Source organism: Symphodus melops, assembly GCF_947650265.1.
Source record: "Symphodus melops genome assembly, chromosome: 1".
In the NCBI taxonomy this organism is placed as follows: Eukaryota; Metazoa; Chordata; class Actinopteri; order Labriformes; family Labridae; genus Symphodus; species Symphodus melops.
Genome location: NC_136691.1, coordinates 39,163,245 through 39,177,080, shown reverse-complemented (window position 1 = coordinate 39,177,080; position 13,836 = coordinate 39,163,245). Strand labels below are relative to the sequence as shown.

Below are 13,836 nucleotides of genomic sequence, written 5' to 3'. Positions count from 1 at the left end.
AGTAAAATCAGCTCTTGCACATGTTGAAGTGTCCTTGAGTGTAACTTTGGGATGATGAACCGGTTTTGAACTGTGCAAGGTTGCATAAGAGCCCCACCTGGCAGGTCTGCAGAGGATGCTGTGGATAAACTTTTCAACCCGTTCACGAGGAGCTACTTTTCAGACTTTGAGCGGCTTTGTAGAGGGTGGGTCAGAGTACCCCCCAGGAGGAATATCGGTTTCTAACCAGCAACCCTCCTCAGGGAGGAGTTTGTATCAATACCCCAGATGTCTGAAAAAAGGCTGGATTTAAATGAGCCACTTTGATGTTCTGATGATCAATCTTTAGTTGGTGGATTCATTGACCCTAATTTGGTGTCTCATCAGTGGGCTCGGCAGGAGTAGGTAATGGAGGTTTTTGTTCCTTTGGTGGTTAAGCCAGCCTTGGTAAACCCCTATGTGCCCCTTCCATGAACTCTGGAAGATCATTGATCAGATTGTCTTGCATCCGCTTTGTTTGTTTGCCCGACTTAGCAGTCAAAGCAGCCGCATCCACAAACAATACAACCAAACAATGCACACGCTTAGGCAGTCCACTGCTTTCTTGAACACATGGGAAGTATCCGTCAGTTTGAATATCGTTATTGACCTTGATTTACCCATCTTATATGACTTATGAAATCACATTTTGAACAATTGGCAAGGGGAGTATAATTCCACACTCATTGTGAGGCATGCCAAGTGGGAGAGCATTCTTCCAAAAACCACCTACTTGAATCCATCAGTACACCATTGAAATGCCAAGATTTGTACTTCCAAATACACTGTGCATTTTTTTTTCTCCTTTATAACATGGAGATATCCTGCCAAAACAGCTGGGTTTTGCCACTCAGCTTCCTTCAATGTGTTTATTTTTACTCCAAATGTCAGGAGAGTTGAAATATTCTGATTAAGAAAAACTGACAGCTATAGACACCCGTACACACTATGTTGTCTCTGTGAAAAAAAAAATACTTCTCACATCCCCTGATGATATCAGAAAAGCATTCAATATTTTCTTAATTTATTCAAGTTTACATTAATTAAAAGACATTTGTATAATCAATTCAATTGCCTAACAGGCACTGAGAGATCTAATATGCATGATGAGTCGGGTCTCAACTCTCTTTATCTGCTGCTGAAGAGTAGATGCATATCACTGGAGACTTTCTGCTGTTGATCGCTTTTGTGTCAAGCAGCAAAATGGATTTGAATGTTTCATCTGGTTGATGCCTACCAACACTTTGCACATTACACATATTTGCATTTGACCCCAACAGACTGGTATTATTCTAAAAGTTTAAATGCAGAGATTCAGTGCAGTGTAGCACACCTGGAGATTTGGGTCCAAACTCTGGAAAAAATTCTCATCATATATTTATTTTCAAGGCTTTCTTGCACTTACTGATGAGAAAGACAAAGCTCTAAATAGCCCCTTTTGAAAAGTAGAATGGTTAGGTGTCTTGAGCGACCTCGCGTTTTCAATGCATGTTTTTATCTGTTTTTCACTGTGGAAGACAGAGTTAGTCTAGATCTGCTTTTTTGTAGAGTGTTTTTTTTTTAAATAATGCTTATTATGATTCAACACAATACATGAAGATTGATTAATTCAATCTTGAATAAATTATTCAAAATATTTCATTTAGCATCAACTCAGACTGGTAATAAAGGCCAAGTGATGTTTAATTAGAATCATTATAAAATACTACTTGTTCTTGTTATGAAACAAGAACATTTTCTTCAGAAGGTGCCCCGTCTGTAACCATTACACTGTAAATCTTCCTTTAACTTCGTCTAAAGCAAATATTCTCGATATTGTCAACTCAATAAAATAAAAAGCTGAGTGCCTTAAGAGTCTTAGTTTGTAGATTAGCTGTCTTTTGGGAATCCTTTACTTATTAGAGCATTGATTTTTGCAAATTGTTCAGCCTTATAATACTTACATTTCATATCATGCTGTAAGTATTTATGACATCCAGTCATAATAGTAACAGAGGCCTTTGCTTTTAAAGTAAATTTACTGTTATAATTAGCAACATTTCCACTTATTTCAATAACAGCAAGGAACATGAAATTAACCATCCCCATGAGGCTTGGAAAAAAAAGCCTAATTTGCTTATACATCCAGAGTGCCCTGTGAGTTTTCCACTCTGCTTTGAAATGAGTCTGTACTTCCATGGAATCCTCATATGCAAAGGAGCCAGGATACCACAACCCGTCGAAAAACGCTGTAGGGCTGCTCCATGTGATCAAGCTCATAGTCGAGGAAATAAACCTACAACAGGTAGGTATTCCAGGTGTTGCTGCCAACTTTCCAACCACAGAGCCACAAAACATGCCTCCCCTGAGGAGGGAAACTGCTGTAGAACAAGTCCTCGTCGCGACCTGATGGAATTCTCTCACTAGTTTCAGTCCCTAAATAAGAGTGAGGAGGCACCCATTTTCCATGGATCTCCCGCTGCATTGATCATTGTGGGCAATGTTGTGGACTAAATAACAGTAACAACAAACGTGACCTGATCTTCTTTAAGCTTGTAACAGACTGTTGTAACTCTCATTTACGAGGTCAGCATTGTTTTGCATGCGCTCATACTATCAGGTTTTAGTATAACCCAAATAAAACATACTGAAATGTATTTCTACTTATCTATTTATCAGGGGGCAATTATAGGCAATGGCATTGATCATTTATTAAAAGAAAAAGATGGTTGCGCCAGCTTTAGCAGGTTGCTAATTTCCATCTGTAGTCCCACATATAAATGACACAAGACAAACAACACACCTGACAACACAAAGTACATAAACTACATGATAAAATGCTATAAACACTAGAAAAGAATACAATATACTGCAGAAGTACAAAATAAAAGAAAAATCATTTAAAATATACAATGAATGTTGTCAAATAATCAGTTGCATGTATTGAGGCCTTACACAATAAATAAATACCATGAATAAAATAATAGAAATTGCATGATATTGGGCACAACATAAATTACACATTAGCTACATTCTAAAGTGACCAAGATACTCACACTGATGGCAGAGGATCAGTTTTACCTAACCCTATTCATACACCTTCACACGCAGCCACCAAAGCAGCAAGTGTCTGGACCAAGGACACATGGACATGTGGCTGAAGGATCTGGGGATTGAACCAACCTTCATGTTGAGAGATCACCGACTCTACTACTAATTACTTACTACTAATTAATTTGCTTAACTTGCTTAATTTGTTTGATGCCCATGCCCATGAGTGGGACTCCTTCATTGTCTTTAACAACACCTGAAGCTGTCTGCCTGTACAGCACTTGAGGAAGAGCCCAGACGGCTCGAAACATTGTAATGCATTTTAGCGCATAAACATGTTTATATTTGGGAACTTAAATGTTACGAGTCCTTTTTTGCATGTGAAATACATTTGTCTGACTCAGCACCTAATCTGCGTGTGTTTTTTTTTACTTTTTATTGCCTCTACTATTAAGCTACAGAAGCCCCCCACTACACACAACTCGCTATAGATTAGGCACTTGTTCAGCATTTATTTCACAATTTAACATTGTCACACTAATTTTTTTGTAAAGCAGTTTACTCGAAGGAAATCAAACTTTACATAAGTTGTCGAGCATTTTTCTCTTGTTCCACCTCGAGCTTGCTTGTCTCTTTGCTTAAATGTATTACAAATATTTATATTGTGTAAACATTAACAGCCTAAAAACTGAGCATTTCGTAGAGATTTAACATTTGTGGCTTCCCAAGTTTAAAACAGTGTCAAATAAAGAAATTGTTGATACACTCATGCAGATAGACATCAGGCAACAATGTCGAACAGCTCATACACATCTTGTTTTTTGGCAAATGTAACTTGTGCCTTTTGACCCAGTGCAAATCGAGTGAGTCAGTATGATGCAGATGATGAAGTCAACATACGAAGAGGTTGGACTAAAATGTGTTAAATTTAGCATCAATTCCATTGCAATCCCAGTTGTCTGTTTTGCTGATTGTAGAAGACGCACTGAGAGGACTCTGCTGTGCCTGCTGGTAGGTCTGCTTCTCATAAACATACACAGACACACACACAGCATACACTGAGGACTTGTCTGTGGTAATGGCTGCTCTGTTTGTGTAAGCCCCCTAAACACAGAGCATGATTCAGACTAATTCTCCCACACACTCTGTTTACACTTCTGGTTCATTGAGGTACTATTAATTTCTCAGGTCTGAATATTCAGACTCTGACATTTCATTCAATATTTCCTGTGATTATTTTTTGTTCTTGCAGAGGCCTGTGTGGTTTATGTTGTTGCAGATAGAGTAGTAGATAGGTTTAAGCTCAGATCACACAAAAACGAAGTAAATCTTAACTCAAGGTATATATTTAAGAGATTCACGGGAATAAACGCCTTCTTTTTTTGTAACAAACCAAATCATAAGGGGATCTTTCTTTAACACGATGAGGCAATCAGCGGTGCTATTCACAAGTTGGCAAGTTATTGAAAAAGTGATCCATGACGCGTTGTCCACTGACATCTCTCTGAACGTCTGTGGCTTCCGATCACTTTTCCACTACCACTTCACCCGGAACTCACATGACCAAATACAGAGAGACGGGGCGGGGCCGGACACTGCCTTATTTGGAGTTTCCACTTAAGCGGTCACTTGGGCTCCAAGTCAAAGCAAGCCACTTGGATTTACAAAGCGCCTGCAATATTTACAAGCGATTAACTCTGTCAATTACTGTCTTTGTGAGAGTGGCTGCATGAGAGGAGCGTTGTGAATCAGTGTACTGCAATACAAAGCATACAAAGTCAGAGTATTATTTTGACAAAACTAGTTTTAAAGTAAAACCACCAAGGAAACACCCACCAATGTTTCTTTGGCATGTTTCATATAATTGATGTTCCAAAAAAAGGGTAGGCTACATGTTATGAGGAAAAATACACAATAAACTCTTTCATAGCCCACACTGCTGTCTGAAAAGCACTGAGCTTTGTTTCTGATAGTCCACAACATAATGACAATACTGAGATGACTCGCTTTCATTTTTTTCCACAATAAGAAACAGAGGAGGACCAGCGGCTCATCCGAAGAAGGGCTCTGCTGCAGGTGACAGGTAGATTAACTTTCTCTATATCCTTCGGAGCCTTTTGCATGCACTCTGTAGTTTCCACCAACTGACGAGCGGAGAGCCTTACGCTGGGTGCTCTGTCCATATATGGTCATCTACGTCACACAAATGTTCCATCCCCCTATTTAATACAGGCAAACTGGAGTCCCCTATCGAGCTCCAATAGAGCAAGTAGAGCTGCTCTTGTGCAACCAACACCACCACCACCTCCTCCATTGATTCACAGACTTCAAATTCCCCCACAAGCAGCCCAGCGTCCACTGTGATCACATTAATAACAACAATAGCCCGTGATCACACAGGAGGAGAGAACCGGCGCTGCTCGTCCTCCGCGGGATACTTGGACAGCTAGAGCGACAGGATCCATCCCTACTCCTGTCTCTTTTTTTTTGCCCCACACCTGTGTTTTCCTCTTTGAGAACACACGCTTTTTTGCCACTTGGATACCTGCGCGTTGTCCCTCCTAAATGTCGGACTGAATCTAACTACTATGACAGGGAAACTAGCGGAGAAGCTCCCTCTTACCATGAGCAGTTTAATAAACACGATCCCTGACAGCCTTTACCCAGAAGAGGACATCCCGACGTCTATGAACATTTTCACCAGTACGGAATCTATTAATCACTACTCACAGATGAACACAGGTAAGTTTGTACGCTACTTTATCTGGCATGCGTGAGTTTGTATGTTTTCATTAAAGTGGTTCAAACTACTGTGTGCGAGAAAGCAACAGTTGTCTTTGGGCTTGGAGCACCTGTTTGCGCTCGGGCTGTTGCGCACAAAGACAGGTACTCGCACGTTATACTTTATGGGGTCAGGTGAATCACTGCCTGTCATGAATCAGGATCACCTTAACGATAACTTTCTTTTAGGTCGACAATGTAATTTTTTTTAGCTCTTCAGCCTCGTCCGTATCGACGAAATGTCAGAATTTCAAGCGCAACATGATAAAGAGCAACTGGACTCATATCAAATCTTGAATTTAAAAAAACCATTTAGATTACTGTGTATTTAAGTAAAATCCGCGTTATTTGAAGGGGCCTTCAATTTTAAAATCAGACCCGCATTTGAAAAAATATGGACGGCTGTGAAAAAGGCAGATTTACGCAGTAAAAACGAGCTCGGCTCTAACAGAGCTGAAATCTGTAGGTTCTGAGAAAACAGTGTCTAATTAAAGTGAACAAAAACCCTAAATGCCACAGATGAACTTTTCTGACACCGATCCGCAAAGATGGGTCAACAAGACATTGTATTTTATTCGTAACTCTAGAAACTGTCACAGATTTTATGTCAGTGGGCGTGTGTGGCTGTTATTCCTTATGTGAAACCTATATACACGAGGCCCCTGAAACATATGTGATTGCGAGGCCAAAGATACGGATTCATTCTGTAGAGGCTACTACTATAACCTATTCATGTACATTTGTATTGAATTCATCTCGCCGCATGAAGCTGACTTTAGTTGTTTCAGCTCAGTGTTGGCATTAAATCAATCACTAATTGTCCGGGCTCACCTTCTGAGGTGATGGGTCAATGATGCGCGAAATATTCTAAATCCTTAGTTTCCCGGGGAATCTGTGGACATCAGCTGTGGCAACAATTCATATTTTTAAATTTGGTTTGTTCTTAAATTGAAATAATACCTCAATTTGAATTTAACTCGAAATATATTCATTCCTTTAACCATTGCGTCATAAATGTTCCTCACTGCCAGGTCTTATAAATAATGTATTCTTTTTTTATATAAGTTCATCAAATAAAAGTCCATAAATAGATTTATTTATTTTGTTATAGATACAAGAACAATATATTGTTTGTGACCTCTTTCGGTAGATACTGAAACAAATTAAATTACCTGAATAGAAAAAAAGTTGCAACGTGAGGTTGCAGGCTGCTATTTTAATTATGTCAGATCTTGGTGAAATTCGCAAAATAAATACAAAAGGAAGATCTATGTTATTGTGTAATGGGTACTATTTTAGTAGGAATAACAAAAACGCAATTAAAGTGCCAGTCAGTGATTTTACAGGTAGAGCAGGTGTGTGCTTTGCTCTTCATTTCTGACTTATGAACAGTGTTGACTTTCTTTTTGTGCTCTTCATTCTGTTTAAATGTCCCACTGCTTAAATGACCTCCAATACTTTATAGTAAAAAACAAACAAACATTGACATCAAGTCAGGCATCTTTGCTAAATCTCCTACATACCTTAAAAATGCCACAAGTGTCACAGTTCCTATATACCTCATGTGTTCAGAGGTATTGTGCAATATATATAATTTTGCTTTTGTTTGTTTCATTACGATTTGCCTTTAGCCAAATTCCAGCAGGCTGTAATTACTGGGAGTGAGTTTATAAGCACCCCTCTGTATGATTTTCTGCAAATGAAAAGAGACGGCTGTTTCAACTTCTGTTTAAGAAATAATTCTCTTCAATTGTCTCACATCAAACTCTCAGAGCTCATCAGCATGAAACTGTATATCAAGCGTTTCATAGTTTTTATGGCATCTTTGAAAATAAGTTAAATGTGTGTGTGTGCAAGTGTGTGCGCGCGTGTGCATATTCAGTGTGACGTATAACATTCTGTACAATTAAAACATTAAGGATATTTGTGCAAAAGGCGTTAAGCTCACTAATGCAGAGATTGGAAAGGAAACACATGAAATTTTACCCCCATTATGTGCAGATGTTCTTTGCTGCAAATGTGTTTTGAATCCTTGAGCGTGATAGATGTGGCGTCTGCCTTATAATCCTCCCCGCTGTAAAGAAATCAGATCTTGCCATTCAGTTTGGCTGTCCTCCTGAGGGACACAATGACTGGATCAAAGGGGGTGTTTAGGTCTTGATTTATGAGGGCTTGTGGGATCTAAGAGAGAGAGAGAGAGAGACACCACTGTCTCACATGCAGCAGTCACTCACTTAACTTACAGGTCTGACAGCGCTCACATTTCTTTATGAACTACACTGGACTTCTTTTATTTTTCATCTCTTGTTCACCAAACAATTGCAGAGACATGCAGGATAGCTGAATTTTGGGCAAACTGAGGACTGTCACTTCAAGTTTAAACAGCTTGACAAAGTGAATTTTCTATTTTTCCCCCCACATTTTTGCCACAATTTCTCTTTTACAGGACTTATTTCCTAAATTATTGCATTGATTATCCATGTTTAAGATTTATTCATCGTTTTTTTAATTTGCTTTTATCTAGATAATATCATGGATCTGGGCATGGGAAGCGACAAGGCATCAGGAGAGATTCAGTATGGATCCAGCTTCCAGTCCAACCGCAGCGGGCAGACTGTCACCTATCTTGGGAAGTTTGCCTTTGACACTCCACCGTCAGGTGGCATCGGCGGCTCTGGCTGGTGCTCTGACAACAACATCATCAGCCTTGTCAGCGCGGGGATCCTGGGCGTTTCTCCATCACCTGGCACAGTAACGACACAGACTTCATCCTCCGCAGCCAGCATGGGCGGACAGACGTCAGACATGGAGCAGGTATACGGTCCTCCGCTGCCTGCGTACTCCACCTGTAGCGACCTGTACCAGGACCAGGTCTCCTTCCACCACAGCCCGGCCACCAGCACGGCACTTGCCTACCCCGGCAATGACTATCACTCCACATCCAAAGCTCCCATGGATGGCAGCCTTTTCTCCATGATACCTGACTACAACCTTTTCCATCACCAGGGTGAGGTTGGAGTGATGGAGCACAAGCCCTTCCAGACAATGGACCCCATCCGCGTCAATCCTCCACCCATAACTCCCCTGGAGACCATCAGGGCATTTAAAGACAAGCAGCAGATTCACCCAGGTTTCATCGGCGGGCAGCAGCACCCTCCTCAGCACCACCCACCACCACAGACTCTCACCCTAAAACCCATCCGACCAAGGAAGTACCCCAACCGTCCCAGCAAAACCCCTGTCCACGAACGTCCACATGCCTGTCCTGCAGAGAACTGTGACAGACGCTTCTCCCGCTCAGATGAGCTCACACGTCACTTACGCATCCACACAGGTCACAAACCCTTCCAGTGCAGAATATGCATGCGCTCCTTCAGCCGGAGCGACCACCTGACCACACATATCCGCACACACACAGGCGAGAAACCCTTCTCCTGTGAATTCTGTGGACGCAAGTTTGCCAGGAGTGATGAGAGAAAGAGACATGCAAAGGTTCACCTGAAACAGAAGGACAAGAAGCCATCTGATAAGGGCAGTGGGGGTGCTGGGAGCCACAGCTCGCCACCCAACTCCTGTGGGGGTCCAACGGTGGGGACATCATGACCGTGACTACGAGCACATGAACTGGACTCTCGCTATGCCCCACAGAGAGACTAAGGAAGACAGGACCATGTCCACAATGAGAGAAATAGGTGACTCTTTTCCTCTTTTTTTTTTTTTTTTGCATCGCCTGCTCTTTTCAGTTACTTCTATTTTGAGATGGATGCCTTTGGTTAAAGAAAGAGGGGGAAGTAACTCAGAGCCTCCTGTGAACACAGTGCCAACACAAAGAAGGGCACCATGGCACATTCTGTCAAAAAATCTGTAAGGTTTGGTCTGGATACACTTTTTGGTAAATTTTACCGAGAATTTCTTAATTGGAAGGAAGCCAGAATCTATCACAGGCGTCAAAACAGACACAATTACAGTGGAGCTTAGTTAAAGGGTGTGTTGTCTGAAAAGAATGCATTAATTTTATTTGGCTGTTTTAAAGTGCAATTGGTTATATTTCTGTACTGTCATGGATACCTTATTAGTGGCACTTGACTGTCTTTTTTGTTGTTTTTTTGTTGAGGTGTTGTTTTTTTATTTTATATTTGAATGTTATTTTTTCTTAAGAATGTGCCAAATGTATTGTGGTAATACAGCAACCTTGTTCTTATTATTGTGCCTGACATTTGCCAAACATAGCAGTGATATCAGCTTAGCACATGTGTTGAGTTCAAGCAAACATGAGATCTCAGTTTTTCTGCAAAATTTGATGAAGCCCACATAATGACTGAATGGGTTACACAAAGCACACTGATGTCCTGTCCTGTAACCTGTACTGATAAAGCAAACATGCCTGCAGCAATCGATGCCTTTTCCAATACTTATTTATTTATAGTCACTGAGAGACACTGTGTATTTTTGTTGCCTTTTTCTATGGTGACTTTATGTTGTTTACCAGATATAATTTCTGTTGCTTTTTTTGAAAGCTCACCAATAATGTTTATTTTATATTTTCTTGGGTTCTGCAATTATATGCAATATATTCATGACACATGCACCAACCCGTAAATCAAATGAACTCAAAGCACAGTTAGACAGACTGAATTACTTTAATATATGACACTGGGTTGCAAACAAGCAGTATATGAAAGCAAAGGATTCTTAGTGTAAAAAGACTTAACCACTTGGTTCAAGTTCGTCAAAAGAAAAGCAGCAAAATATGAGGGAAATAATGAAATATCCTTGTCCATGTTTACATTTTCTTTTTTTTAATACAGTAAGACTGAGACAGAGTTGTGAACTAAGCAGTTGTTTTTGTACAGTATACAAACATGTATGCAGGTAGTTACAGTAGAAGTTTCACTTTTGTACTAAACTGTCAAATGCACCAGAAGTCAATTATTAAATTGTGCATATATGTGCATGCTTCCATGCACACTATGTAAATACAAATGTCTGCGTAAACAAGAACTTTAAATTGACTGACCGCCTGTGCAGAATGTGTCTTAAAGCTTTTAGTAATGTAGTTATAATACAGAATATTTTGTTGTCACATGTTATTGCAATCATTTATTGGAGTGCTACAACAGCACAAAATATAGTGTTTTATCTTCCATAAAAGAAAAAAAAAGGATAAGAGCATTTGCACCATGGGTACACTTTAAAGTGATAAATGGTTCAAGGAAGCACTAATGTGTTCTCTGAATAAACAACAAGATTTTTTACATTATGTGTTCCTTTAGTGTAATCCCAGTCAAGGGTATTCAATTAACACATCCTCCAAATTGTACAGAGAAATGTTCATTCTCAGACAGGCAAGAGACTACATGATTGGATAATTTTCCTTTTTTTTTTCTTTTTTTTTAATGTTATGCATGCAATGCCAAAATTTTTCTCAAAGCTTTCCTTATTGATATAGGTGTAATATCATATCGACAAAAGCAGAGCAATGACCAATTTGATCAAAACACATGGATGCCCATTGATTGCTTTTTCGTAAATATTTCATTATAGCTTAACTTTGAAAAGCAGGAAGATGTTTATGTCTAGGACTGAATCGACTCTGTGGGGCAAAAAAAGACTATAGTGACATTTTCATCCATTATAATTTATATACAGCACTTATGGTCAACACATTTTTTTTTAAACTGAATGATTGAAATCATGGATGTCACAATTTAGGAGTTATTATCTAATTTCAAGCCCAGTATGTACTGGTAACTCATATGTCAAAAATGTTGGCATTGTTGTAAGAAAACAAATCATATTTTTTTCGTTACAGTTGGTCTATTATTTCAGTCGCACTTACCTTAAGATTTCTCCTTCTTGTTTAGTGTTAAAACTGCCTATAATCGTATCCTTTCATTACCAACATTCTTACTGCATCTACTTTGACGAACAATATCTGTGGTTAATGGATTTGCTCTTTGACTATTAAGGAGTGTAGGCTGTATGCCAGGCACAGAAATCCTATCAGCATTGTTACCAGCTGGAGAAAAACATAGTCCTGTACTGGTCAGAAGACACAGCATTCAGACATAAAGAGAGTATCGACTAACTACTGAGAAGGCCAAGAGAAAGGTTGCGAGAAGCGCTGCCACAAAGAACACAGTGCAAACAGTAATGAGCTTCCAAGGCCGTGCTTTCTCTTTCCTGTTACAACCAGTTTTCACGGCTCAGCGTCCTGGCAAGTGTCCACTTACTTTCCAATTAATGTGGCCTCATGGTCTTTTCTCAGCTCATCTACATGCTGAAATGATCAGGCCTCCTCTCACTTTTTTATACAGTTTACAAGTTCACACTCCCTGTAACATCTAACTGTAAATCAATAGTTGACAACAATGAAATTCATTATTTTTTATAGCAGGGATGGCCATCGACAATTCTAAAGCAATTTGCAACAAGATGTGCCTGAGATGACATGAGCTTGCAATTAAAAACATGGAAAATTCTAGCTCTTTAATATGATACACATCTTTCAATCAGCATCAAATAAATAACAGAGATAAAATTGGTATTGCTAGATTAAATCGTGCATTGAGTAATACCCACAAAAGTAAAAATCTTGTAGCAGACAGCCTCATATAGTCCCCACTAAATATATTATACTAAATAGGTGATAGGAAAAAAACGTTTATATGTAATGTTTTCTTAGACTAATATTATCTAAATCATTTTAATTTATTTGACCAAATATAATGCTCTCTTTTGTGTTCTAGATTTGAGTTTTTTACTGGTGAGAATGGATGTTTGTACTTATGGTAAATAGAAAGTGGCCTCCTCTGAAAGAAAAACTGTGTGGTGTATGTTGCTATGTGTTGAAGAAAGCTGCAGAGTCAGACGGAGACTACACCAAACTGTCTCCGCATCTAAATGAAGCCATGTAATTACAACTTTGCAAACTCAATATTTCATCAGCGTGTCTTCTCACTGTGCTTGCCACTCTTGTTATTTGACACTTTTGTAAAGAACCGATAGATTTTGTAAAATTTATATGATCCCAATCCCTCAATATAGTTTGGTGGTTGAACAACATAACAGGTTGCATTTTGTTTGTCTGCACAATACCCATTCTGTGTAAAGTGTGAATGTTAAAGATATATGTCGATGTTAAACAAACTCAGAAACAGCCCCCTCTTATTTGTACTTCTCCAAAAATAATTGATGTAATTTTTTTCTGTTTTATTGTCAAAAAGTGGGCGGCTAAATGCTCTGAAATCAGAATTTGCCTCATCCTCATACTGTGCTCCATGTTGGATGTGAGCCAACATCAGCAGCCATCTTTGTGCCAAACTGGGTTGCAGGGTTGGCTGATCAAAAACAATAAGTGAGGAGATCTCCACAATAGCAACAAATCATAAATGTGACCTCAGTCAGCTAGCAGTTGAAGGCAGCCTTGTGCTTATGTTTGTGTTGAACTGTTTGATTTAGTCTCTGGGAAGTTAGCCTTGGTCAGGGCAAAAGGCTCCAGATCATTCCTGAAAATTAACAACCCTTTATTTTAAACACCTCACGTTTAAAGAGATTACAATAATGCATAGATATCATAGGCTACTCATGTCAATTTATGGACTACAGGTTGGCTTCAGGGATTTTGTGGTCTTCAACCGTGACACCATGGTGTTCAGATGAAGTCGATACTTACTGTTTTCTGTTGTGTTGTGTTTTCTTTTCCTTGCAGTATATCCTCATGTTTGCATGTGCACGGAAATGTTCCAAAGTGCTGCCCTCAGACGATGTGGGTGGTGCTCATTTCTTTATTATGCATGAAAATAAAAGTCACAGTGGGTGAAATGGGATAAACCTGACAACAATTCAAGACAAACAATTGAAAACACACACTGGGATAGCTGTTCTGTTAGCTTTTTTTTTTCTTTGAAAAAACAAGGGGTCTTGTTTAAAAATGTTGTGGATGTCTTTAGCCTATTTCATGTTTTTATTACCTTATAATAAGGTCCCTTCATGATGAGCTGAATA

The 13,836-nt window shown here is 39.3% G+C and overlaps 1 protein-coding gene across 2 annotated transcripts; it reads left to right on the top strand.

Annotated features, from left to right (window-relative positions):
• The first annotated feature begins 5,282 nt into the window (after window positions 1–5,282).
• On the top strand, window positions 5,283–10,914 carry egr3 (early growth response 3). 2 transcript variants are annotated; one of them, XM_079343663.1, is made up of 2 exons: window positions 5,283–5,790; window positions 8,354–10,914. In XM_079343663.1, exons 1-2 carry the CDS (start codon window positions 5,637–5,639, stop codon window positions 9,430–9,432), a joined length of 1,233 nt encoding a protein of 410 aa, XP_079199789.1. In that variant the 5' UTR covers window positions 5,283–5,636; the 3' UTR covers window positions 9,433–10,914. The 2 variants fall into 2 exon arrangements, with proteins under 2 accessions (XP_079199789.1, XP_079199790.1); XM_079343664.1 differs by lacking the exon at window positions 5,283–5,790 and adding an exon at window positions 7,785–8,223.
• Window positions 10,915–13,836: the final 2,922 nt, after the last annotated feature.

Bases quoted from the DNA above. Each gene is read 5' to 3' on its own strand.
- egr3 (XM_079343663.1), top strand. From the start codon at position 5,637: ATGACAGGGAAACTAGCGGAGAAGCTCCCTCTTACCATGAGCAGTTTA. The intron at 5,791-8,353 runs GTAAGTTTGTAC...GCTTTTATCTAG, and splicing joins CTACTCACAGATGAACACAG to ATAATATCATGGATCTGGGC.